The sequence below is a fragment of the Tenrec ecaudatus genome, chromosome 16 (assembly GCF_050624435.1).
Source record: "Tenrec ecaudatus isolate mTenEca1 chromosome 16, mTenEca1.hap1, whole genome shotgun sequence".
Classification (NCBI taxonomy): Eukaryota; Metazoa; Chordata; class Mammalia; order Afrosoricida; family Tenrecidae; genus Tenrec; species Tenrec ecaudatus.
This window is the reverse complement of record NC_134545.1, coordinates 82,180,779-82,203,763: the sequence shown is the minus strand read 5'-3', so window position 1 is coordinate 82,203,763 and position 22,985 is coordinate 82,180,779. Positions and strand designations below refer to the sequence as shown.

At 52.4% G+C, this 22,985-nt stretch overlaps 2 protein-coding genes across 3 annotated transcripts in view; one reads left to right on the top strand and one right to left on the bottom strand.

The window, feature by feature from the left end:
- The first annotated feature begins 334 nt into the window (after positions 1–334).
- AVPI1 (arginine vasopressin induced 1) lies at positions 335–11,065 on the top strand. 2 transcript variants are annotated; one of them, XM_075534136.1, is made up of 3 exons: positions 335–470; positions 8,890–9,185; positions 10,469–11,065. In XM_075534136.1, exons 2-3 carry the CDS (start codon positions 8,899–8,901, stop codon positions 10,626–10,628), a joined length of 447 nt encoding a protein of 148 aa, XP_075390251.1. In that variant the 5' UTR covers positions 335–470; positions 8,890–8,898; the 3' UTR covers positions 10,629–11,065. The 2 variants fall into 2 exon arrangements, with proteins under 2 accessions (XP_075390251.1, XP_075390252.1); XM_075534137.1 differs by lacking the exon at positions 335–470 and adding an exon at positions 515–800.
- Positions 11,066–12,093: 1,028 nt separating this feature from the next.
- Positions 12,094–22,985, bottom strand: part of PI4K2A (phosphatidylinositol 4-kinase type 2 alpha) — a 30,123-nt gene continuing 19,231 nt past the window's right edge. Inside the window, exons 5-9 of the mRNA XM_075533782.1 lie at positions 19,384–19,445; positions 17,679–17,778; positions 16,633–16,766; positions 16,172–16,231; positions 12,094–14,327 (exon numbers count right to left, since the gene is read on the bottom strand). Coding sequence (XP_075389897.1) covers positions 14,166–14,327; positions 16,172–16,231; positions 16,633–16,766; positions 17,679–17,778; positions 19,384–19,445 — 518 coding nt within the window. The 3' untranslated portion in view covers positions 12,094–14,165. The remainder of the gene's footprint in view (positions 14,328–16,171; positions 16,232–16,632; positions 16,767–17,678; positions 17,779–19,383; positions 19,446–22,985) is intronic.

The window sequence follows — 22,985 nt, the reverse complement described above, 5'->3', positions numbered from 1 at the left end:
CCCAGGGAAGGGGCACCCGCGTCACGTGTTCCCCGAAGGGACAGCCGCCGCCTCACCCCCGGGGCAAGAATGCAGCCCCGCCCGGCTCAGCGCCCGCAAAACCGCGCGTGCCCTTAGGACTGACGTCAATGAAGAGGGAGCCTCCCGGCGCTGCTCGGGGGCGGGGGAAGGACCTGGGGACACGCCCCCTCGTCGCTGATTGGACGTAGGGAATGCCTGCATTCGGTGTTAGCGGTCGGCTGAGGGAAGGGGCGGGGCCAGGACACGCCCCTTTCCCCGTCTCCCGCTGCTGATTGGCCCACGCAGACTCCGCGTTCGGGGTTTGGAAGGCTCGCGCCGGCGCTCTCCCGAGGGCTGAGGCCCGAGGATTGGCTGTTCCGGGGCTGGGAGCGCGTTCCCCGGGGAATCGTGGCCGGGGCCGGGTGGCTCGGCCGCCCCGGCGCTGCGTTTGGCCCTCCTCGGGCAGTCAGGTGCGTAGGCCGGCGCCCGGCTCGCCGCGGTGGTGAGAGGCGGGCGGGCATGCGGAATAGAGGTGCCGCTGGGACCTCGGCCGTGGGTCCACTGAGGGGCCCGTCGTTGTGCGAAACGGCCACGTCTGGGTCCTGGCGACCGTCGTGCAGGAGATGTCGCCGTGCTGCCTCGGCCGAGCGCTCGTCCTCCGGTGAACGCCGCCTGGCCCTTGGGAGCCCCTTCGCGGCGGGAAGCCCCACGCTGCGCGCGCCCGAAAGGGGCTGGGTGGCGCCTCGCAGCTTGCTGGGTCGCGATCCGAGGTCGGCGGGTCTGCGCTGCACTCCGGCGTAGTGAGTAGTCGCGCTTACCTCCCGCGGGCCGGCCGAGTGCCAGGCTCGGAGGCCGGCTGCGGAGCCCCGTCTTCGGATCCCTGCGCGCCCCAGTATCTGCGGCAGCAGAGGGCAGGTCCAGCAGTCCGAGAAGACCTGTCAGCCATCTGGCAGGAATGCCAGTGGGTTCAGATTCTGAGCCCCGGGGGGGCAGACTGCCTGGATTCCTAGCTCTGGGCCAGCTACTTAAGCGTCCTCAGCGCTGTGATCTGTAGAATGGGTGCAAGTCAGCGTCTGCACCAAAGAGGTGACCTGTCTCAAAGCGCTTATTTACCCTCTTGACACACAGCGAGCGGCCGCAAAGTCAGGGATGATTTAAAAGTCTGCACCTGAATCCATCTTCTTCTGCCCTCTTCTCCCCAAGACGGGAGGCCACCATTTGGTGGGGTTTGAATGTGGGGATGATTAAAATGCCAATGATTTTATAGTCCGTAGTGGGATTTTCCCGTTTGCCATTCATTCAACGAACCCACATATACAAGTATCTCTCAGATGCCAGGTACTGGAATGGGCGTTTATTTCCTATGTGCCTTTAAGGGTTAACTTTTTATTACCATTGTGAGATGGTAGGCTAGCCTCAAATCACCCACTTATTAATGACACAGAATTCCGAGTTCTAGAACGCTCCGTGCCAAATCCCAACTGGATTTCCTCTCCCCCTTAATTAAAAAAATTCCATAATTTTTAAACAGTGGATTGTGAATTAGGCAAAGATCTAGTTTTACATTCAACAGCTCACGTTGTTTCAGTTCGTCACTGCGAGCCTTTGGCTGGGCCATCACCAATCCTGTTGCCTCCCTGTGGCCTGTGTCCATTCTGCCATCTTTCCTAACCCTCCGAGCTTTGTCACTGGGTCAGTGCTGCCCTTCTGATCTTAAATGGTTGATTATTCTACCATAGTGTGAGTTCAGATGTGGTGGGAGGGGGGCTCCCACCTGTTTTTTATCCTTCCAGTAAGCCTGGTCTGTTTGACCACTTTGCGTTTTGCTCCTCATTTTTCTCCCGCTCTATCCAGGTCTTTCTAATGTGATCCTTTAGAGCAGTGGGTAGTGGTAGTTGGGCACCACCCTAGTTCTTCTGGTCTCCGGGTTGTGGACACTGATGTTTGCCTGGTCCATTAGTCCCTTGGACTAATTGTCTCCATCGGTCTTAGTGTTTTTACCACTCTTATTCCTTTGGCACCACAGAGAACGCCTGTTGCAACTTAGATGGATTTTAAAATGCAGCTAGATTCTGTTTCTGACTCTCTCTCCCTGTGAGTGTGGTGAAAACAGACACCCAAACATCTGCCAACTCGACTTCCACATTGCCAGCTCAGTAATAACACTGCCGACGCTTCTCACGCTGTGCCATCCTCATCCAGAAGAGGCTGCCACCATTAACATGAACTCGACACCCCGCCCCGAATATTAAATCTCCCCCTCTCCTCCTCCCTTGAGTTTTCACCCCAGTACCCATTAATAATCTTTTTTTTAATTGGGATATACTGCACATAGCATATAGTTGAGTTGTTCAATCATCTGACATGTTCGTTCCATGTCAGAACATCTTCTTCTTCGAGTTCTTGTTAGCTACCCATTTCCCCCCTCTTCCCCTGCCAGGCCCCTAGGCAGTTTTTCACCCAGTTACCATTTCTCTAGATCAGCGGTGTAGGTGACCCTTTCACAGGAGTTGCCCGATACATAACAGTATAGCAAAATGACAGTTATGAAGTAGCAACGAAAATAATTTTATAGTGGAGGATCAGCATGAGGAGCTGTATTAAAGGGTCGTGGCATGAGGAAGGTTGAGAACCACTGCTCTAGATCTTCCTGTTCTGGAGTTCAGATACAAAACACAAACAGGAAGCGAAAATACAAACCCCAGCAAAATGACTAGATGAAACAGACAAACCTCAATCATAAAGCAGAAAAAATATTAAAAGCCGAGACTTTAATATGGGGCAGAAGGGAGATCAAATGGACGATGAGGCATTACATTTTAACCTGGCTATCTCTGCTATGGTGGACTTTACCAGACGCTCATCTGTGCTGTATCTCCCTATTTCTTGTACCTGAGACCATACCGTATGTGTCCCTTTGCGACTGGCTTATTTGCTCAGTCTAACGTTTGTTTTTTTTCAGTCTAACGTTTTCAAGTTCACTCATCCATGGGCTTCGTCTTCTTGAAGACAGCATAGTATTCCTCTGGATGTCAGTCCACGTTTTCTTATCCATTCATACGTTAGCAGATATTTGGATTGTGGCTATCGCTTGGTGAACTTTGGTGGAACATGAGAAAGTGGGTTCAAGGTCTGGCAGTGATTTATTTCCAGGACATATCCGAGAAGTTGGTCTTGAGAGGGCCGGGTTCCCCGCTCCCCGTCCCTGCACGTAGCTTTGGGGCTGACATGTGACAGTGTGCTCAGGCTTACGTACATGGCCACAGAGTGGCCCTCCCCCTCGGGGAGCCACAGGGTTTGGCTGCTGTCCATTGGCAGGTCTGTGCCCGGAAACAAGCCAAGACCACAAGCGTCAGTGTGGCCTTGCTCTTGAGCCTCCGGTTCATTTTCAGAGGCCTGGGCCTCTGCTGATAGAGATTGCCAGGCAACAGAGATTACTGGACACAGGGCAGGCTGGTAGGCAGTGAGTACAGGCTGTCCCTTATGGTTCCCCTTGCCTCTCCTGAGAGCCATGAGCGTTAGCTAGAATAATCGTCTTGAATGTCCATCCGGACCACACTTCACATGGAACAAAGAGCACACAGCCATTGGTACATTGTAAACCCATCGTCTGGTGAGTCACTTGTGAACACACACAGGTCTTTGGGCTTGCTCTGCATGTCTTCACTCATTGGCTGTTTCAAAACAAGTTGAACTTTGTCATTTTCAACTCCTGGCATTTACTTTGGGGGCTCACTTTTAACCGAGTTCAGGCCAGATTTGGAGTGTTTTGCAATCTGTTTGTACTTGTTTGCTCGCCGATCCAGCCGTACCTTCTTTCTTGTATCTCGGCTCTGAAATGAACAGGCCATCGGTGACCTTCAGATAGGCCCGTGGTCTCCTTTCCCCTGCTTTAGAAGGACCCTCATCAAGTGCCCCCTGACTTATCCTGGACTAGGATCTTGTTCTGGACATTGCGGGTGGTAGCAAACAAGCACTCCGGGAGATACAGAAAAAGCACTTTAATAGTAAAAAGTGAACAGCGTTCTGGTTTATGGCTTCGTTTCTCCTAAAGTTTATCATCTAAACGGACCTGAAATCTATGGATTTCTATCCTCCAGCTCCCTCGGCTGTCTGAATCCCAGGGTGGAAGACAGCCATGAGGGAAATCTCAGAATTGGGAGATTACCAGGTCTTCCCCAGGCTTGAGGCTGCTGGAGCCCCGGGTTGTGGGTTTGTAACTGGCCAAAGGCTGTAGTGTTGGGACCCTGCGGCCCTGCCACAGGCTGCTGGAACGCTCAGCAAGTCTAGCTCCAAGCTGCTTCCTCCCCAGAAGACACAGGCTGCTACTTGATCCAGTCTCTCTGAGGGGGAAGACACACACCCCTTCTTCCTTCTCCTCAAACCACCAAGGAGTGGAGCCTGACCCTGGCCTAGGTCACCAGAGTGCTTTCCAGGAATGCTGCTAACTGCAAGGACAGAGGTTCAAGCTCACCTGCTGCTGCTCTGAGGGAGAGGGCTGGAGCAGCCCGCTTCTGGAAAGATTGACGGCGTCAGAAGCCCTCTGGAGCCATTCCCCTACCCTGTAGGGTCACGTTGAGTCCCCAGCAGTGGGCTTTGGGTTCCCAGCTCCGAATCCCACTGCTGCAAAGCAGTGGCTGGACTCCAGGGAAGATGAAGGAGGGAAGAGAGAAGGGAGTGCCTGATGAGCTGGGCCTGTGGACACACGCAGCTGCTCCTCTGTCCCTGCAGACAGCGCACCCATCCCTCATTCCTTGCAGGCCTAGCCCAGTCATGAAAGCCGAGACTCTCCACGCTGGGCCACACCCTCAGAGACGGGCAGCTCCAACCTGTTCGTAGAGCTGCAAAGAGAAGGAACCAAGGCCTTGTAGCTCACCTGCGGCCTCAGCCAGGGTGGAGCAGAGCCTGGCCTCGGGCTTCCACTTGTAGACCAGCGCTCTGCCCACGGCTGAGTTGTACTGCCTGACGTGCTCTGTGGAGACGGGGAGCTTCCTTTTAGGGGTGCCGCGGGTCCAAGGCTGGGACAGCCACAGCCCCGGCACTAGGGCTCCATGGATGGGCTAAACTCCCACCTGCACCCCCTGCTCTCCGACATCATTAGTTGTCTTCCCTTTCTACTAAGGAGCACTGATGGTGTAGCAGGTGACGAGTTGACTTGCAAACCGACCACCTCAGCTGCTTCATGGGAGAGGACAGGTCTTCTGTTCCCATGTAGATTGACAGGCTCAAAATCCGCCCTCTGGGGCCATTCTGCTCCGTCCCATGGGGTCGCTATGAGTGGGTAGTGAGGTGGTATTGAGTTTGAAGCCCGCTGTTGGAGGCCTGCCCCTCTCAAGAACTAGGGAAGCAGTCGGCAGTGAAATGTAAAGAGGTGTGTTGGAGCTGCCTCACCGGAAGGCCACTCGGGGCTTAAAAGCATGGCTGGGCCACTGAGGTCTCTGCCTAGCTCTCGGCCCCCGCGTGCATTTCTGAAACAGGGTAAGGAAAACAGTGTGCCTGCGTTCGTGCCGAGGACTCCAGCAGGCCATGCGAATTGACTGACACGGAATACGCATCTGCTTGTCGTCAGGCCAGCCTCAGACTCACAGGGCAACATGGCATAAAGCCCTGTCTGGTCCTGCAGCGGCCCTGGGGTCGGTTACAGATCAGGCACATCATTGGGACCCACGGGGTGGCATTCAGCAGCAGATCAATGATCAAACCTCTCCCTGCTGCCACCCTCCCGCTTCCTAACAGCGCACGCAGGCTCCCTCCACACAGGCCCCCACTGGCAGGGGGGCGGTGGCTGTGCCTAAAGTGCTTTGGCTGAAAAGCAAACCAAACCAACACCCAGAGTTAACTTTGATTTCCCTTTATCACGCTTAAAAGGATTACCTGGTGACTGTGCTATTTTCTGGTCACAGTGTGTTCACATCATCCAGTTCTTAAAAGGGCTTGCCTGCCACACGTCTTAGGTTTGCTCACTGCATTGAATCTCTTTGTAAAATCGTGGTTAAGTATCTCGGGAAGGCAGACGAGGAGCTCGTTGGATTCCCATAGTTGTGCCTCAAGAGAAGCAGCTTTTACGACACCCATTCTCCAGCTAACAAGCCCAGTCCTCTGAGGTTAATCTATCAGATGCCTTGTACAGATTTATTTTAGTTAATCTTTTTTTTTTTTAGTTAATATTTTGAAAAGAAACCAAGGTTCAGTGATGGTAGGCACAGAATTAAGGGAGGAATGACTGCAGTCAGGAGGTAGCAATTTGATGAGGTGGGAAGGGAAGGTCTGGACCAGGGAGGGCAAGTCGTTTTTTGAGTCTGAACAGTGTGGAGAGAGGACTCAAGAGACAGCAGGCAGGTTTGGGGGTGGGTACCTGCTGCGGCTTCGCTGGGGTCACCAGCTGCTGTCGAGCTGGGGTAGAACTCTGCTCCACAGAGTTCTCAATGGCTGATTTTGGGGGACAGTGGGTTGCCAGGCCTTTCCTCTGAGGTTCCTGGGGGTAATTCCAAATGCCCCCACTTTGTTTAGCAGCCCGCCGTGTTAACCATTTGTGTCACCGAGGACTCCAGGTTGGGAGACAGGGAACTAGAAATGCTTTTATTGAAAACAAGGTGTTTTGGGTGTTTTTTTTTTTAAAACAAGATTCTGTACTGTGTGGTTTGTTTAAACTCTGAGCATGCAAATATTTTATTTGAAAAGTTTTTGGTTCCCAACTCCCACCCCACCCCCGCCTTTTAAAGCCTGGTAGTGGTTGACAGATATCTCCGTAACTAGTTAGCCAAGGGGAAAAATCCATTCAAGTAGCCAGGCTCTACTGCATTAAACTAGTCCATTCATCTTAGGCCTTTGGGGCAGGGGGGCGGGGGAGGAGGCCACAGGTGTGTCAGCTTGCTATTTGGAAAAGGAGGGTCCACATTACACCCCGACCCAGGTGCAAAGGTCACTGACATACATGTCACTCTTGCTGGGCACCTTCAGAGTAACCTGCAGTAGCCCGTTTTACAGTTACGGAAACAGGCGCAGAGAGGTTGCGTAGCTCACCCGGGGTCACACAGCTAGTAAGGTGGCAGGGCCAGGGTTCAAACCCAGTTCTGTGTAAATGCTGACAACCTCTCCTTGGTCTTCTCTGGTCTGTCGGTTAGCTCCTGAGCCTGTCGTTTTTTCAGACTGCTCCATTCAAGGATGAGGGTGGGTGTGCGTCTGGTGCCTTTATTATTCCAGAGAACTTTCTAGACCCAAGGGAGATACTTTGATTTCCATTTGATGGGGGTGGGGGATTGACCCAAGAGACTAATTTCTAGGGAGGTATTCCTACCATTTTCAGCCTCTGTGCATGGTGTCAAAACCAAGCCCTGTGCTTCGTCAGCCCCTCATTTCCCTTCCATGGCTCGTGGGTTTGAACTGCTGGCCTTCCGGGTGGCAGTCCAGTGCTTACCCCAGGGCACCACCAGGTCTGTCTGGCCAGGGCAGAAAATACTGCCTCTTTTTGCCCCACCTCTTCCTGTAAGGCATTTGGACTGTGGTGAGATCTGATTGGTCAGTTCCCCTTGTGCCTTTTCAGTTTCACACATGGGAAAACAGACCTTCTGGGCCCTTCTGAGTGTGTCCTGTGTCCCACTCAGCCCTCCACAAACAGCAGAAGCAGGTGTACCAGCACCTGCTGATAATACGCCGCCAAGGCACGGGCAGGAGCCCTGGTTTGTGTAGCGGCTCAGTGGCAGAATTCTCACCTTCTGTGCAGGAGACCAGGATCCCTGGTGGCATAGTGCTTATACACTGGGCTGCTAATCAAAAGGTCAGCAGTTTGAAACCACTAAGCTACTCCATGGGAGAAAGAGGCTTTCTGCTCCCGTAAAAAAGTTACAGTCTCAGAAACTCACGGGGGTGGGGGGGTAGGGGGTATGGGGGATGGGACGGGGACAATTCTACCCTAACGTATGGGGTCACTATGAATCAAAATCAATTTGATGGCAGGGAGTTTGTTGTTTCGTTTCTGGCTGAGGCCCCAGTTGGTGTGGGGGGGTGGGGTTGTCACCTGGCCAGTAATAGAGAGTTGGGGAGAAGACACCAGCCGATTTCTCACCTGTGCTTTAAAGCCCGGGCCTTAGCATCAGGCAGAGCTGGGCTCTCCTCACCATGCAGGAGCTGCTTAGCCTCCCTGCTCCTGATTCTTCTGCGAGGAGGGCAGAAGGACCCTCTCCAGCCTCTCGGGCTTGCATCTCATTGCTGCTCTGCGTGCAATTTTCCTAACAGTGCCCGGCACATCTTGAGCTGCTGCTGGCGTGGGCATCATTTGGACCAGGAGACCCTGGCTTAGGGTGGACCGTCCAGCCAGGCAGCTCTGGGCTCTAAGTCTGCTCCTGGCCCTACACTTGCACAATGACTCGGACTGTTGAGTCGATTCCGACTCCTAGCCACCCTGTGGGTCTGAGTAGAACGCCCTACGGTGGGTGCCCATCGCTTCCTCCTCATCTGACTTCTGAGGAGCCGCCGGAGGGCGGTCATTTCACCCAGATTACACTCCATCTGTCAAACGGGGCTGATGTCCATAACGGTGGTACAACACGAGGGGGAGAATCAGTGGCACTGGATTCTACACGTACAAGTTGTGGATGAATGTTTTGTGTCTACATTTGCCAAAACTAATAAAAGAATAATTGCATGAATAAAAAGGGGGGGCTAAGTTTACCCCAAGGCTGCTGCTGCTGTCTTCAACGAGATGGTCACGCATGAGACCTGCAGGTGGTATGTTCTCCGTGTCGAGGGCCAGCATCGGCCTCATGGTCCGAGGTGCTCAGAGACCGGCCCTGCTACGCTGCGGGCGGAGCGTGGCAAGGCCAGGATCCCTTGCATCAGACGGGACCCGGGGTGCGGGCAGCTGCTGATGCCCGTGCGTTCCTTCCTCAGAGCACCCAGATGGGGACCCCGGCCTCAGTGGTGAGCGAGCCGGCCCCGTGGCAGGCCCCGCCGGCCGCCCGGGGCCGAAAGCAGGCGGCGGCCAACATCTTCCAGGACGCCGAGCTGCTACAGATCCAGGGCCTCCTCCAGCGCGGCGGGGACCGGCTGGCCGAGGAGCGGGCGCAGATCATCTGGGAGTGTGCCGGGGACCACCGCGTGGCCGAGGCCTTGCGGCGCCTGCGCAGGAAGAAGCCCCCACGACAGAAGCCCCTGGGCCACGCGCTCCACCACTGCAGCCGCCTCAGGTGAGGGAAGGCGAGCCCTAGAGGTAATGCCTGCGCCGGCTCCCTTGGCGGTGGGATCCAAAGACACAGTCCTAATGCAAGGTCAGCCACCCCGAGGGAGCAGGGCGGGGCTCTCCGCTCCTGCACAGCCAGTGTGGGAGACCCACAGGGGCAGTTTGGCCCTGTCCTATTGGCATCCCATCGATGGCAGTTGGGTTTTTGTCATGGTGCGATCTTGAGATCTGGTGGCGTTGTGGTTAAAACACGAAGCTACGCCCCTACAGGTCAGCGGTACAGACCCACCAGCCTTTCTGAAGGACAGGATGCAGTGCTGTGCTGGAAATTCACAGCCCTGGAAGCCCAATGGCTCAGTTCTACCCAGACCTGTAGGGTCTCCAGGAGTGGACTGGGCAGCAGTGGATGGGTTTGGAGTGGCCTCCGAGTAAAGGGCTTCCCGAGGGGGTCCTTAAATAGTTTATGCAGCAGCGCTTACCACTACTACTTGGGCACTCAAGACTGGTTCCTGCTGGCGTCACAAGTGGCCCTATGAACTGCCGTAGATTGGCGTCTTCCCCTGACGAGGGGTACCTGGGCCCTAGCAGCACCTTCTCAGTTGGCGATGACTCTCAGCCAGGTGGGAGTGAGTATTGTGTGGGGAATGAGTGGGTGGCTAACTTAAGTCATGGCCAGTGGGGTCACACAGGATGTAACAGGATTCTAAGCATGGGTAAAAATGACCCAACTGTCTTAAAAAGATGGCTTCGTCCCCTAGTTTTCCCCTTCTCTGCTTGGGGGGTGGGGGTCACTGCCACCAGGAATAGCCCAGGGGACTCAGCTGAACCACATGGCTCAGCACCATCAGTACGTTTTTGCTCTGGGTTCCATTCCACCCGTGGTCTTCTCTCGGGCCTGCCAGCAGAGCATTAGGCCGGAGAGGGGCTCTGAGGTCAGCTGGCCCTGCACTGGCTAATCAGCTTCACTGCCTGTTTGCAACTCCACCTGAGCAGCAATCCCTGCTCACAGCACCTTGTGAAGAAAGCCTCTGGTTGCTCGGGTCACTGAGGGGATGGGAGGGGACGAGCAAAGTATCTTAAGTGCTTACAGATTCCTCCGGAGCTCAGAGTCGGGAGGTGGGAGGCACGTGGAGCCCAGCCCTTTTGATGGCAGAAGGATCGGAAGGCTTGGCTTGAAGTTGTAGAGCTCTCTGGGGCCATCAAGACAGGGAGTCTAGCCAGGATTGGGTGCTCAGTCACCCTCGTTGGACTCTCCCACTGATGCTGGCTTGTCACCTTTGTTCCCTGCAGAGTCGCAGAGCTCCATTCTCCACTGGCAGACCCACAGAGTACTGCCGAGGGGACAGCGGCCAGTGAGCAGTGTCCAAGCTCCAGGAGGACAAGTGCCAGGATCCGCCCGAACTGGAGGAAGCCAGACCCCACTAACTACCTTCATCAGATTAGACACTGAAAGGGGTCAGACATGGCTTGATCTCCCCCAGGAATCCGAGAGACTTCGGACAGAAAGCCTGGGGAGTGGAGACAGGAGAGAGAATTGAGGCAGGCAGCCCACTCGGGCAAATGAAAGAGCTCACTGCCTTTGGTCTGCTCAATTCCGAGCAGGCCTGGAAGCTTCCAGGATGTGGGACCCACTCCTCACCTGACCGAGAAGAAAGCCCAGCAGCTCCTGCCTCAGTCTTCCCCCACCTAACACACTACACCCGGGCTGCATGCTATTCCCCCAGGAGGCAAGAGCGATGCGCCTGCGGACTCAGCCTGCCACCAGCCATGTTACTAACCCTATTATACCATCATCTGTGACCGGGAAGCCCATCCCACACACCCTTGGCCTAGGCAGGCCTGCACAAAAACACTGTAAAGCGGCAAATAAAAAATTTGCATCAAGAACTGTGTGTCTGTGGCCAAAGGGGTGGAGTCCGGAAGTGGAGACCTGGCATTGGGGTGTGGGGTAGTTAGTGCTTACTGCAGGGAAGGGGTGCTCCCAAGAGGTAGACCTGGTGGCCTCTCCTCATTCTCCAACCATTGGGTGGCCTCTCCTCATTCTCCAACCATTGGGTAGGGGGCAGGGGGGAAATAGAAGCACCTCCGTAGGCTGCCCTGAGCCACAAGAGGGCACATGGCTTCAACTCTTGTGGGGTAACTCAACCATTCCTCAGTTGGTGGGGCAACCAGACCAGTCATCTCAGCCTCCCGATCCAGCCTAGGGCTTCCAAACGTGTAAGAGTTGAAGGGGAGGTTTTTGACTTCCATTCTGGACTCACTCCAAAAAAAAACCCAGTACGTGCTTATTAGCATTCAGCTCTGGTCCCCAGCCTACCCTGTCTGCTAGATTATCCAACCCTTGAAGACCAATGAAGCCAATATTCCCCATGGGACAGAAATGCATTTGCAGGGCAGGGCTGCCCTCTTGTGGCCAAGCAGAGAAGCCAGCACCACAGTCAGAAGCCCCCACACCCTAGCACTGGATGATGTTGGGTGTCCCCAAACATATAGGGCAATCCCTAGCAGGGGTACATCTGCTGACCAAACAGTGCACTTCTGCAACGAACATTCATGCTGAAAGGACACACGATGATCCTATCAACAGCTGCCTACTGCTAGTAGGGTTTGGCCCAGGTGTGGATGTCAACTGGGTTATACACGGAAGACCTGTATTTGCCCCAAAGGGGCTATGGTTGTAAGCACTCCATGTAAACTGAAAGGTGAGTGGTTGTAATCCATTGGCTGCTCTGAGGGAGAAAAGACCTGGCAGTCTGCCCGGTGATGAATCTGCAGAGGAAACCCTCCCAGACTTGAACACGTCACAAGGAGGGCTGGGATGGCACGCAGAAGCCGTGTGCCTTGGCAACTCCCCGGACACAAAATGCCATTCCACCTTCTCTCCCCTCCCCACAGAAGAGACTGGATGGAAATGATCAGAACTGGGTTTGTTATTCATACATTTGCATTGATTTAAATACATTACATACAATTTCTACAGTGCATTAGAAGAACAATACAGGGGCAGCAGCACTCAGCCAGCCTCCACTCCCAGACCCTGGGGTCAGGGCTATGGTTGGGAGGGGGCAGGCAGGACTGTTAGGAGTGCCACCTAGAAGCCTGCCCTGGCCCTCTGGCCCCCTGGTCTCCCAAAGTCCACATTCAAGGCAAACTGAGTATAGGCTCCTGTGGAGAACAGAGCCAGGCCAGGGAGGGTCACCTGCCAGGGACCAGCAGCACCCTCGCACATTGGACCCCATTTTCTTCTGATCCCGGGGCTGGCCGGGATCAGAGCAATGAGCATGTGTTTGGTTTGGCTGGGCGGAGCTACCAGGCTCCCTTTGGCCTCCTCAGGCCCACCCAAACTCCCAGGTGAAGAGCCTGCTCCGTGTCCAGCTGCATACCCCTGGGGGTCTCCCCTGACCGTCTGCAGCCCTAGGCAGGCACTCGCTCGTTCACAATGCAGGCAAGACCCTGGTCTGGGCAAGCTGCATGGGAATGGTGAGGGCTGGGGCAGGCAGGGGAGCTGTGTTTTCCCCACAGGCCATGCAGAACTAGTTCTGATAGACTGGTCCTGTCTGCTGGGGTGGGGGGTGAGTGTACACAGGGCAAGGGGCTCCTGGTGCTGAATGGAAGAGACCAGCCTGACCCAGCTGATGAGGCCTGCACCTCTTTGGTGGTTTTTCCAACCTTCAAGATAGCCAGCTTCCAAGGCTGATCAATCCCAGGGTATCAGCACCTCAAAGCCTCCAGAAGCTGGGGCATGAGTATGGCTGCCCCTCCAGCCTGAGACACCCTCTTTAACAACTCTCTGCCCCCCACCTGGTCTTTGCTTTGGTGTAGAAAGGGCCTGGACACCTGGCAAGGGAGCAGCTCATGGAAAAGACTTGCGGAAGCAAGAAAATGCACACCAAGCCGGGCAGGGACTGGGGACAGTGTGAAGGCCACTCTCCTTTGGGCCCTGCCCTTCTTAAAAAGCCACGGAGAAACCGGCAAGGACAAAGAAACCAGAGCGCAGAGGGAACCTCTATCAAACAACCCCCTGCCCCCCAAAAAACAAACAAAAAACCCCAAAATCTAATCTCCTGTCATCTTCAGAGCTGAGATCCACCTCAGAACCCAGAACTGAACTCCTGAGAGTTGGGGAGCGGGGGTTGTTCCCATGAAAAAGAACAAATCAGAGAACCGAGTTGATCAGCTAGGGCCAAGGACTCAGAGGAATTAGGGGAGACACAGGTTCAGCTGTAGCTCAATCACAGCTCCTGGTGTACACTGAGGCCAAGGTGGCTCATTACAGGCTGGGAATCTTCCTACTAAAATATAAACCATGAGGCTAGCCCCACCCACCTTTATCTGGAGTGGCAGGTAAGCTGCAGGGCTGGGCTAGAGACCTGCTGGGAGGGCTGGAGCACAAACATCCCATGGGGGGGTGGGGGGGACTTCCAGTCAGCCCTTAGCATTGGTAAGGGAGGAGGGGAAGAAGTGTTGGCAAAACCCACACCCCCAGGAAAGGTCTGGGCCAGCGCTGGGAGTGCCCCTTTGGCCTGGTTTCAGGGAGCAGTGTCTGGGCCCATGCAAACGTGGTCTGGACGGGAGGTTTCTGACGTGTCAGGCTCTGGGGTTCTGCCTGGCATTGGTTACTAGCGTTGACGTGTTTGCTTTTGCTGTTTTCTGATGCAGAATATAACCAAGAGTGAGTAGTTGCAGCAGAACAGGGAGGGAGGGGGTGGCCGGCCCGCCGCCGCCAGGAGCTGCTCCTTCCCAGGCACCGGCCGCCTCTGCTGGAGCTCACGCCTGCCGCAGCACTCAGAGGGCCCAGGCACACCTACTGCCCTGATTGTGCTTCTCCCTGGGCTTGGGAAAACCCTGAGAGGGTGGGGCGCAGACAGGGAGGGCTCTGAAGGGCACCGCTCAGGACTGGCTACCCAGGCTTTTCTGGCAACCCGGTGCCCAGGCCTCCTCCCAGCTGAGGCTCAGACAAGACCTCCTGGGCCTGCCTGGGGTGGGGCTACCACCACGAGAAGAAGGGCTTCCGGCTCTGGAAGCTCTGTGTGTAGGACTCGCTGGCTGACCGCTGATGGGAGCGGGCTGTCTCGACAATCACGGGCGGCATCTGGACGAGGTGCAGGGGACTCTTGTTGTCTTTCAGGGCCTGGCTCAGGTTTAGGATCTGTGGGAGGGGGAGCGAGAATCAGTCCGGGAAAGCCTGGGGCTCCAGGTCTGCGAGTCCCTCAGCAGATCAACCCCCACGATGGCCACGATGGCCACACGGGTGAGTCGGAGGAACAGGCTACTTTCCAGCAGGAATACAGCAAAGGCAGAGTTCTGCATGGTAAATCTGTACGGGACTAGAAAGCCTTCTCCCATGGAGCGGCTGGTGGTTTCGAAGTGCGGGCTTTGCAGGTAGCAGCTCAACGCATTGCCACTACACCACCAGGGCTCCTGGAAGCCTCGCTGGCTTTCTGAAACCAGGCGTGCAATCTGGGGCCTCGCTGTGGGCCCTGCCAGTTAGTAAAGCTCCAGGCCAGTACTTGGTGTTGGAGAGACTGAAAAACAGGCCCGGAGAGGTGACTTGAACTTGGGTGTTCTCTGGAAAAGGCACGTTGAAAGAAGCATCGAAAGCTTAAGCAGGAACCGATTCTTTGAAGCAGCAGCTCTGTTCATATGGACTGACTCACAGGCTCTCACAAACGGTTCATTCCAGAAAGCAGCATGCAGTGTTGCCTGTGACTGGAACCGATCTAACTGGCCCCAGGAGTCAGGGTTAGGTGATAGGTTCGGGATTAAGAGCGAGGTCATTGAAATGTGCAGAGATCCATTTTCTGACACTGGAAGGCGGCCACAATGTTGGCGAACAAAAAAGGACCTGTTATTGGGGCTGTGCTTTGGAGAGTAACAGTGCCTGACACTGCCTGAGCTCCCTCTGGAAGGGAGAACTGACAGAGCAGCAAGCTGTGACAGAGTGGACAGCCACAGCTACGGTGCTCACCACGGGCCAGGTACTGTCTGGGCCGGACACCTGACCAGGGCTTCTTCCCATCCCACCTTAGAAACAAGGTCTTGCCCAAGACCACAGTCCATGTGAAGGAGAAAAGGGATCCAGAACCCAGCTCTTCTCCATCGGGCTGGGCTGCCTGCCTGCCTTCACGTACCTATGGACTAGGTTTGGTTACTGATGCGTTATGCACCAACTGGCACAGGGCCAGTGCTTCACAAAGCACTAGATAACATGAAGGAGATGAGAGCGTCGGGAGGGCTGCCTTTCCTCTCTCAGGGGCCATGGCAGAGCCACAAATGTATAACATGCCATCGATTAAAGAGGGCCACTGCAAAGCACAGATAGTAGCCTGAGAATAAGAGCTCAGGAGTGGCAGTCGAAGGTGCAACTACAGGTAAAGACACACGGACTAATAGTCGATGTGAAAAGCAACCTAGCTGGTGCCCACCTATGCCTACCGACTACCCTGAAATGGACTGCATCAGAAGGTCCTGGATAGAGTGGGAGGAGAACGTGGGCCAAACTCGACATGGTGAAAACAGACCCGGCGTACTGGTCAGACAGTCTGGTGGAACCCCTCCCCCCGGGCTCTGGCCCCAAAGAACTCACTCCATGGCTCCGTTTTTGGGCAAATCATAGGTCTGTAAGGGGAGCAAAACTCCCTTGGGAGGCGGTTCGTACGTACATACGTACGTACGTACACCTTGGAACAAGCAACTACTGGATGCCCACAGGGCGCATTTCCCCAGAGTTCAGAAGGGTGGGAAACAGAGCACACGGAGGAAGCAGGAAAGGGCCGCTGCCTTGTGGGGGTGCAGGGTGGCCTCCGTGATGTGAGACAATGTGCATGAACCACTGGATGGAGAACTGTTCTGCTCCGTAAACCTTCCCCCACTTCACAGTGGGAAGTTAAGAGCGTCACCACAGCCACACAAGCATACCCGCTGTGCTGCCCGGCTCTCTGTGCACACACACCTCCTACCCCGGGGAGACGCTGCAGGAAGCCCCAGGCTTACCTGCCCCCGCATGACGGCGATCTGCTTGTGGAACTGGCCCCTGTCGAAACCGGGATCTTTCTGTAAAAGGAGAGACGGATGGAACCTGCATGAACCCCAGAGGAGCCCATTTTCTGGCCCCAGTGATTAAACATCCACAGAAAGGGCCCGGAGAAGTGGACTCCCCTCCCAAGCTCTCCCATTTTCCTGTGGAGGAAACAGAACAAGCAAGTCTCTTAGTGCTGCCACACTCTAGCTTCTCCTGCTGCCATGGCCAAGGAGAACTCTGCGTGCACACCGCAGCAGCACCTCGCCAGGAGAGCCAGCAGCTCAATAACCTTCCACACCAGGTCCTGCGGTCCACGGGCGGAGGCCTTGCATATCAGGGGCTAGCCCACGCCCGAAGGGGGTCAGCCACGGCCTCTTGGCTTGTCTGAGGGCCTTCTTCTGGGGGCTAGTAAGACAGAGGTCCCAGGGCTGACCTTGAAGAGTTCATATAGGTCCTCCTCCAAGTCCTTCACGAAGTTAGGGTCGGAGATCTTTGGAAGAATCAGATCTTTGATCTCCTGAGAGAATGGAATTTTTGCTTGGGGCAACCAGGCCCAGTAGAAAGGATCTGAAAAGAAGGAAAGACAGGAGCAGAGTTGGTGTTGGGACGTCCCTGACCCTCTGTCCTCGGCTCGCAGAGCCCTGCACACGGATCCCTGCCTTCCCAGAAGCACAAGGCCAGGGGCCTACGGTTACAGGAGTCAGTGGAGGAAGCAGGGTTCAAAGCCAGGTCTGCCCGGGCCCAGAGAGCACACAGCCTCCCCAGACCCCGCCTGCTTAGAAGCAGCTACTTGCTGATGACACAGTGCACTGGTGCTTTGGGAGAAGCACTGTAGCAAGAGAGGCTAGCGAACCCCCTACTTATATCCTGCCTCGCCAACACGAGGTGTGGAAGCTGGCTAGTAGGGCATCCGCACACGGAAGACGGAACGTGGACAGCAGCTTACATTGACAGGCACCCAGAGAGTACGAAGAACTTCAAAAAGCTCAGGGAAAGATGGACTTAAAAGATAACTGGGATTTTTCCACGAACTTGTTGATGACCCCTCGCATATTACAATGACCGAAGTCCTCAAAGAGATTTCCATCAGAATGGAAGACAGGGGTGAAAAATGAAAACTTTAGACTTCCAGTGGGAATCATACAAAAAATAATGTACAACAGCTTACATTGTGGAGCCACTGCCACATGCCAGTCTCTGTGCTGAGGGGTACAATCCCGATTAATTTTAGGGCAATCCTGTTCTTGCTGCCACCGAGTCAAAGCTGACTCAAAGTGATCCCCTGTGGGTGTCTGAGCAGGAAGTCCAGGCTGGTGGTTTTGAACTGCCAACCATTCAGATTGCAGTCTAATGTGTAACCACTTCACCACCAAGGCTCCTAGAGCAATCCTCTTAGAGAGGTGCTGTCATCTCCACTGTGCAGCTGAGGAAAGGGGCAAAGCCAGGGAGGGGCCAGAGCAGAGAGGTCTTGAGACTTACATGCCCTCCAGGAGTCAGGATGCTTCAGCGGGAAAGCCAGCCCGTTGTCTATGGCAGCCACCTTGATCACAGGCTCCTTTACCACCACCCAATCCGCGTCCTGGGAAGCAACACGAGACTGATTACTTAGGAACCCCTTGTGCCTCAGGCCTTTCAAAGAAGCAAGGCATGCGTCCCCTTCTCAGTTCCCTCCGCCACTCTCCTTCTCCAACCTATTTGGAGCTGAATTAGTTTCCACAGCGTTATCTGAATTTAGTATATTTATGGCACCTCTGACCTGGCCTGTCCAAGGTTCTCAGCTTAGGGAAGGTCCACTTCTCTAGGAGTGGCCATGGCCCCTGAAAAGGGAGGCGGCTGAGGGTGTGAACAGGAGCAAAGCTGAGATTGGAAGCCAAGGCCCCCTTGTGTGGAGCCAGCCTGGGAAGCCACTCCCTGGTGCTGGCAACCCTCTCCAGTGAGGCTGAGCCTGTCCCTGCTTCGGGGATCCACAGCCAGCAAAGGTCCAAGAGCTGAATGCAGAGTGGGAATGTCACATGGGACATCCCTTAATCAGGGACTACAGTGACTTCCCACCTGACTCCAATTGGTACCTTCACAGGAACCGAGACTGTGGGCCTCGGCCACCTGTGTCGGAATGCCCCAGCATAACGGCATTAAAAGTGTGGGATCCTGAATTTCCCTGAAAACCCGATGACTCCAGCTCTTGGGCGTAAGGAAGCCCTGGGGAAGCTGCGCCATGTTCAGGCAGTTCTTCAGGTGGTTTGATTCACAAAATTGCAGCACTACTCCTGGCAGACTCTATGCCCAATGAGCTGTATTTCTGTTTTCTGGGGTGCATGTTCTCCAATACGATGTTGCAGTTTTAATTTGCTGATGTTAGTAAGGCAAATGAAGAATAACTGTGATGATACGAACTTTAAAGGCACTAATATTGGGGGGCGACGGGGAAGAGCAGGGCTTTTCACCTTAGTTCAGAAGGCACTTACAGCGGGATCGTTGAATGGGACCGGGCCATAACCCAGGGGCTACTTGTTTTAGAGGAGGAGATACAGACGTTTGAGGGATAACACCAAACGTGCTCCCTTCCCCAGGAGGCTGTCCCATTACCTAAAAAGCCACTCAGCCTGCACAGGGACGACAGGAAGCCAGTGACAGCTGACCCTGTGGCCTAGTGATGCCCTGTGAGAAAAGTGTTCTAGGCCCCAAAAGAAGTTCAGTCTTTCTCTGATCTTTACTATGCTCCTGTGCAGTGTGGTGCTCCAAGGAACAGAGGAGTATGGAATCTGTTCCAGGAGGACTTGACCTTTCCTTCCTGCTGCTCCCAGTAGCATCGGTCAGAAAGAGTTCTTTACCAGAGGCTCTAGCGCCCTAATGTAAAGGATGGACAGTAATGTAGCAATCTTGGTTTATTAAACTGTGACCAATGTACAATAGGATCCAGATGTTAGAACGCATGGCAAGAGAGAGAAGGAGCTTGCAGGACCACAGTACTTTCCACATAATTTTACTGTAAATCTAAAAGAGCAATTCAAATAAAGAAAGATTGGGAAAGATGGTGGCAGAGAGTACCCTTTCCATGCATTTTAAACCCAGGGGCTCTCCTGAGACTTCTGAACTCCATATGGTCTAAGTCTCTGACTGCTATAACGTGCTTCCGTATTACGCACACACCCTTCCCCATCCTTCAGGATGAGTCACCTCTTACCCGAGAGTTAGAGCTATCCATTGGGCAGTCGTATTTAATCAGCCAGTTGTCGTTGCCTCGATCTGTGGACAGAAACAAAGTTAACAGAGAAACCCGGGCTGGAGCAGGGGTTCTGGATGGAGTAATAATGGAGCAGGGGTTCTGGATGTCTGCACCAACGCTTCAACTGAGAACAAGGACTGGCAAGAGCATAAAGAACTGCAGTGCCAGGATGCAGGAATGGAAAGAAGTCTGGGAAGGGGCAGCATTTACAAGGCCTTTCCTCCTAGAAGTGACGGCTGTGAGGTGAAAGGGCACCAGCTGACCTTGTGGAGTTAAGAGACAAACGCTGCAATCCGGTGCCAGGGAGGGAGGGAACCCGGTCCCACTCGGCTCAGGGCTGATACTTACTCCCTGAAAGTCAGCCCAGCTTCCCCTCGGTACCTGAAGTCACAGTAAACTGAACCTCGCTTGCTGGTGTCCCTAGCTGCTCGACAAAACCAAGTATCTTTCTCCAGGAAGGATTTCTCTCAGCATTCTGCCTCCAAATAGTCTACAATTTTTTGATAGGCAGGCCGGACAATCAAAATTAACCGGGGAGAGAAAGGGATAAGATGACAGCTAAATGAAACCAGAGAAAGCAACAGCAGAAGATTAAAACAGATGAACAGGAGCTCCAAACGCAATGGAAATATTTGATACAGACTTTAAATAAATGCGTAAGAAGATAAAAGGCAAAATTAAGAGCATCAGTAGAACAGGGCTCTATAAAGTTATAAAGACTCAAGTAGAAGTTACAGAATTGAATAATCAGTAAGCCAAATAAAAAGTTCAATAGATAGTATATCACATTTGAAAAACAGTGCTTTGGAAGATAGATCAGAAAAGGGTTAAAAATGAAGATAAGACTCTCAGGAGGAGAGAAGAAAATGAAGTAGAATTAATATTTGAAGAAATAATGGGATAATTTTCCAAAATGGCTAAATGATTACAAATTACATACTCAAAAAGCTCTGCTGATCCCTAAAAAGATAAATAACAAAAAAACGATACCAAGAGGGAAATTTTCATTGGGAGAAAGAGAAAAAGAGGCAGAAGACCTTCAAGGCAACAACAATAAGCTGCAAATTGATTTCTCAGTAGAAACCAAAGACGACAATGGACTATCTCCCCTGCCCCAAACTGCTAAAAAAAAAATTAACTACGGACTCTGAATTCTATACTCAGCAAAAGTATCCTTCCAAAATAAAGAGGAAATAAAAACATTTTGGGATAAAGAAAACCAGAATTTCTCACCAAGCAAACCAACACTAAAATAGCCTCTAGATCAAAGGAAAAGGATGTCAGTTCAGCTACAAGTTTGGAGACAGGTAAATAAAGAAATCTAAATAAATATTGTTAATTTTGTTAAGATGTCATAGTAGCATATTGATTTTTAAGGAGTTCTTATCTTTTAGAGCTACATAAAGAAATAACTGTGAGTGAAATTACATGTGATACTTGCACTAAAATAATACACAATTCAGGTTAAGTAAAAAGAAGTATAATAATTGATGTATGGAATGTTTTAAGAGCTTCCAATAAAATGATTTTTTTTTTTAAAAAAGAAGCGTGAATGGTACTGGATTAGCCATTAATAAGTGGCAGTTGTTGGGGCTAGGTGATGGGTAAATGAAGATGTGTCTGTTTAAAATTATCAACAACAGCAAGAATAAGACACCTTTTGGGGGTGGAGTCTCATACAGGTCTATGTATGAGTATGGGAGGGGCCTTCAAAAAGCACACAAGGAAGCTCCAATACCTTTCTATTCCCTTTCCGTGAATTTTTTTCCCTTAAACTTTGTGAAGCAGCCTTCTACATGTGTGTATGTACGTATCTTAGCTTTCTTACCACGAGGTCCTAGGAGCAGTGACACCCCAGGAGCAGTGACACACTTGCACTTGCATCTTGGCTTCTATGACTATTGTCCAATAAGAGGAAGCAGGGTTCTGGAGAAATGGCTGACCCAGGTCAGGCTGGAGTGTTTGGTGCCAGGAAGTGAAAAGCACTCAAGAGAATGATGGAGGCAGCCCAAATGACAAGAGAGGAGGATCAAGAGGGGTTCCTTGGCCAAATATGGAATAATAGGAGCATTACAATAACCCGTATTAAGTAAAATAAGAATCCATGAGTCCATAATAAAAGGAGAGTAAAGCCCTTTTTTACAGTTGAACACCAGCTAATATAAAATGAATGACTCCAAAACTCAAACTCACTGCCACCGAGTCGATGCTGCCTCAGAGCGACCCTACAGGACCGGGTCAAACTGCCCTGTGGGTTTCCGAGACTGTACCTCTGCATGAGTGCAGAAAGCCTCACCTTTCTCCTGCTGACCTTGTGGCTAGCAGCCCAACGCACAACGCACCACACAACCAGGGCTCCACAGAAGGAATGACAGGATCAGAAAAACTGCCATTTGGCAGTCATCCAGGTAACAACGGATTCACGCAAGGATCATCAACAGACGTCAAAACAGGTGGATGACTGTTTGAATAACAGGATATTTACATAGCTTCACAGGCGCTCCCCACATGGGAACAATGAGTTAACATCAGAGTACTGAAGATCACATTCACCATAGTTAAGATTACCAAGAATGGGACATTACGTGTTCCTTGATAAAATGCACAAAGAATAAATATCACTCTGTTGAATTTCTGCCCAAACCAGCATAACCCAAATCTAATGAGGAAGCATCAGACAATCCCCGACTGAGAGATATTCTAAGGGGCACTGGTGTGTGCACCTTAAACGTGATCATGTCATCCAAGACCAGGGAAGCTGCAAAATCATTCCAGATTTTTTAAAATAAGAAGCTCAAGAGGTAGCAATTGAATGTAATCAGTAATCCCGAATTTTCTTTTGTTATAAGGAAAACTGGAAAAATCTGAATATGGCCTATATATAAGATCATCGTATTAATGTTAATTTCCTCAGTTTATAACTGTAGCATTTGTTGGAAATAATAACCTGGACTATTTAGAGATGAAGAAGTAGTACTTCTATAATTTACTCCAAAATTGTTGAGGAAAAATGCATGTACACATATAAATGTATATGCAGACGTGTGTGAAAGGATACTACATGCATATACATCTGCTCCATAGTGATCGACTCTCTCATCCAACGTTTCACATTTATGACAAAAGAAAAAAAATCTATCCGACAGTTTTGTGCATTAATGATGTACGCATGCCAGTAAATAGTGCCGAGCTGTGAAGCAAGTTAACACTGGCTACACTGGTGAAGGATAGGTATTGACATGGCTCGGCTATGGTCTTCAGTGGATTGGCAGTTATGTAATGATGTAGTCATCCTCCACTTTGTGATCTCACGTGAGCAGCCAATCTCAAGGAGGAGTTTCCTTGGGGGTGTGGTTTGTATCCAATAGAAATAGGATTACAGCAAGGCTTGCTAAAGGTACTCTAATTTTCACATTCCACTGATTTTCGCAGAATCTATTCAAGTCCGTAAGCGAGGAGTAGCTGTAGACCCATGAACACACCTCATCTCTCTGATATGAGAGGGATCAAACAAATGTGGCTAAGCGCTAACCTTGAGGGAACCCAAGTGAAGAACACAT

Bases quoted from the DNA above. Each gene is read 5' to 3' on its own strand.
- AVPI1 (XM_075534136.1), top strand. From the start codon at position 8,899: ATGGGGACCCCGGCCTCAGTGGTGAGCGAGCCGGCCCCGTGGCAGGCC. The intron at 9,186-10,468 runs GTGAGGGAAGGC...TGTTCCCTGCAG, and splicing joins CACCACTGCAGCCGCCTCAG to AGTCGCAGAGCTCCATTCTC.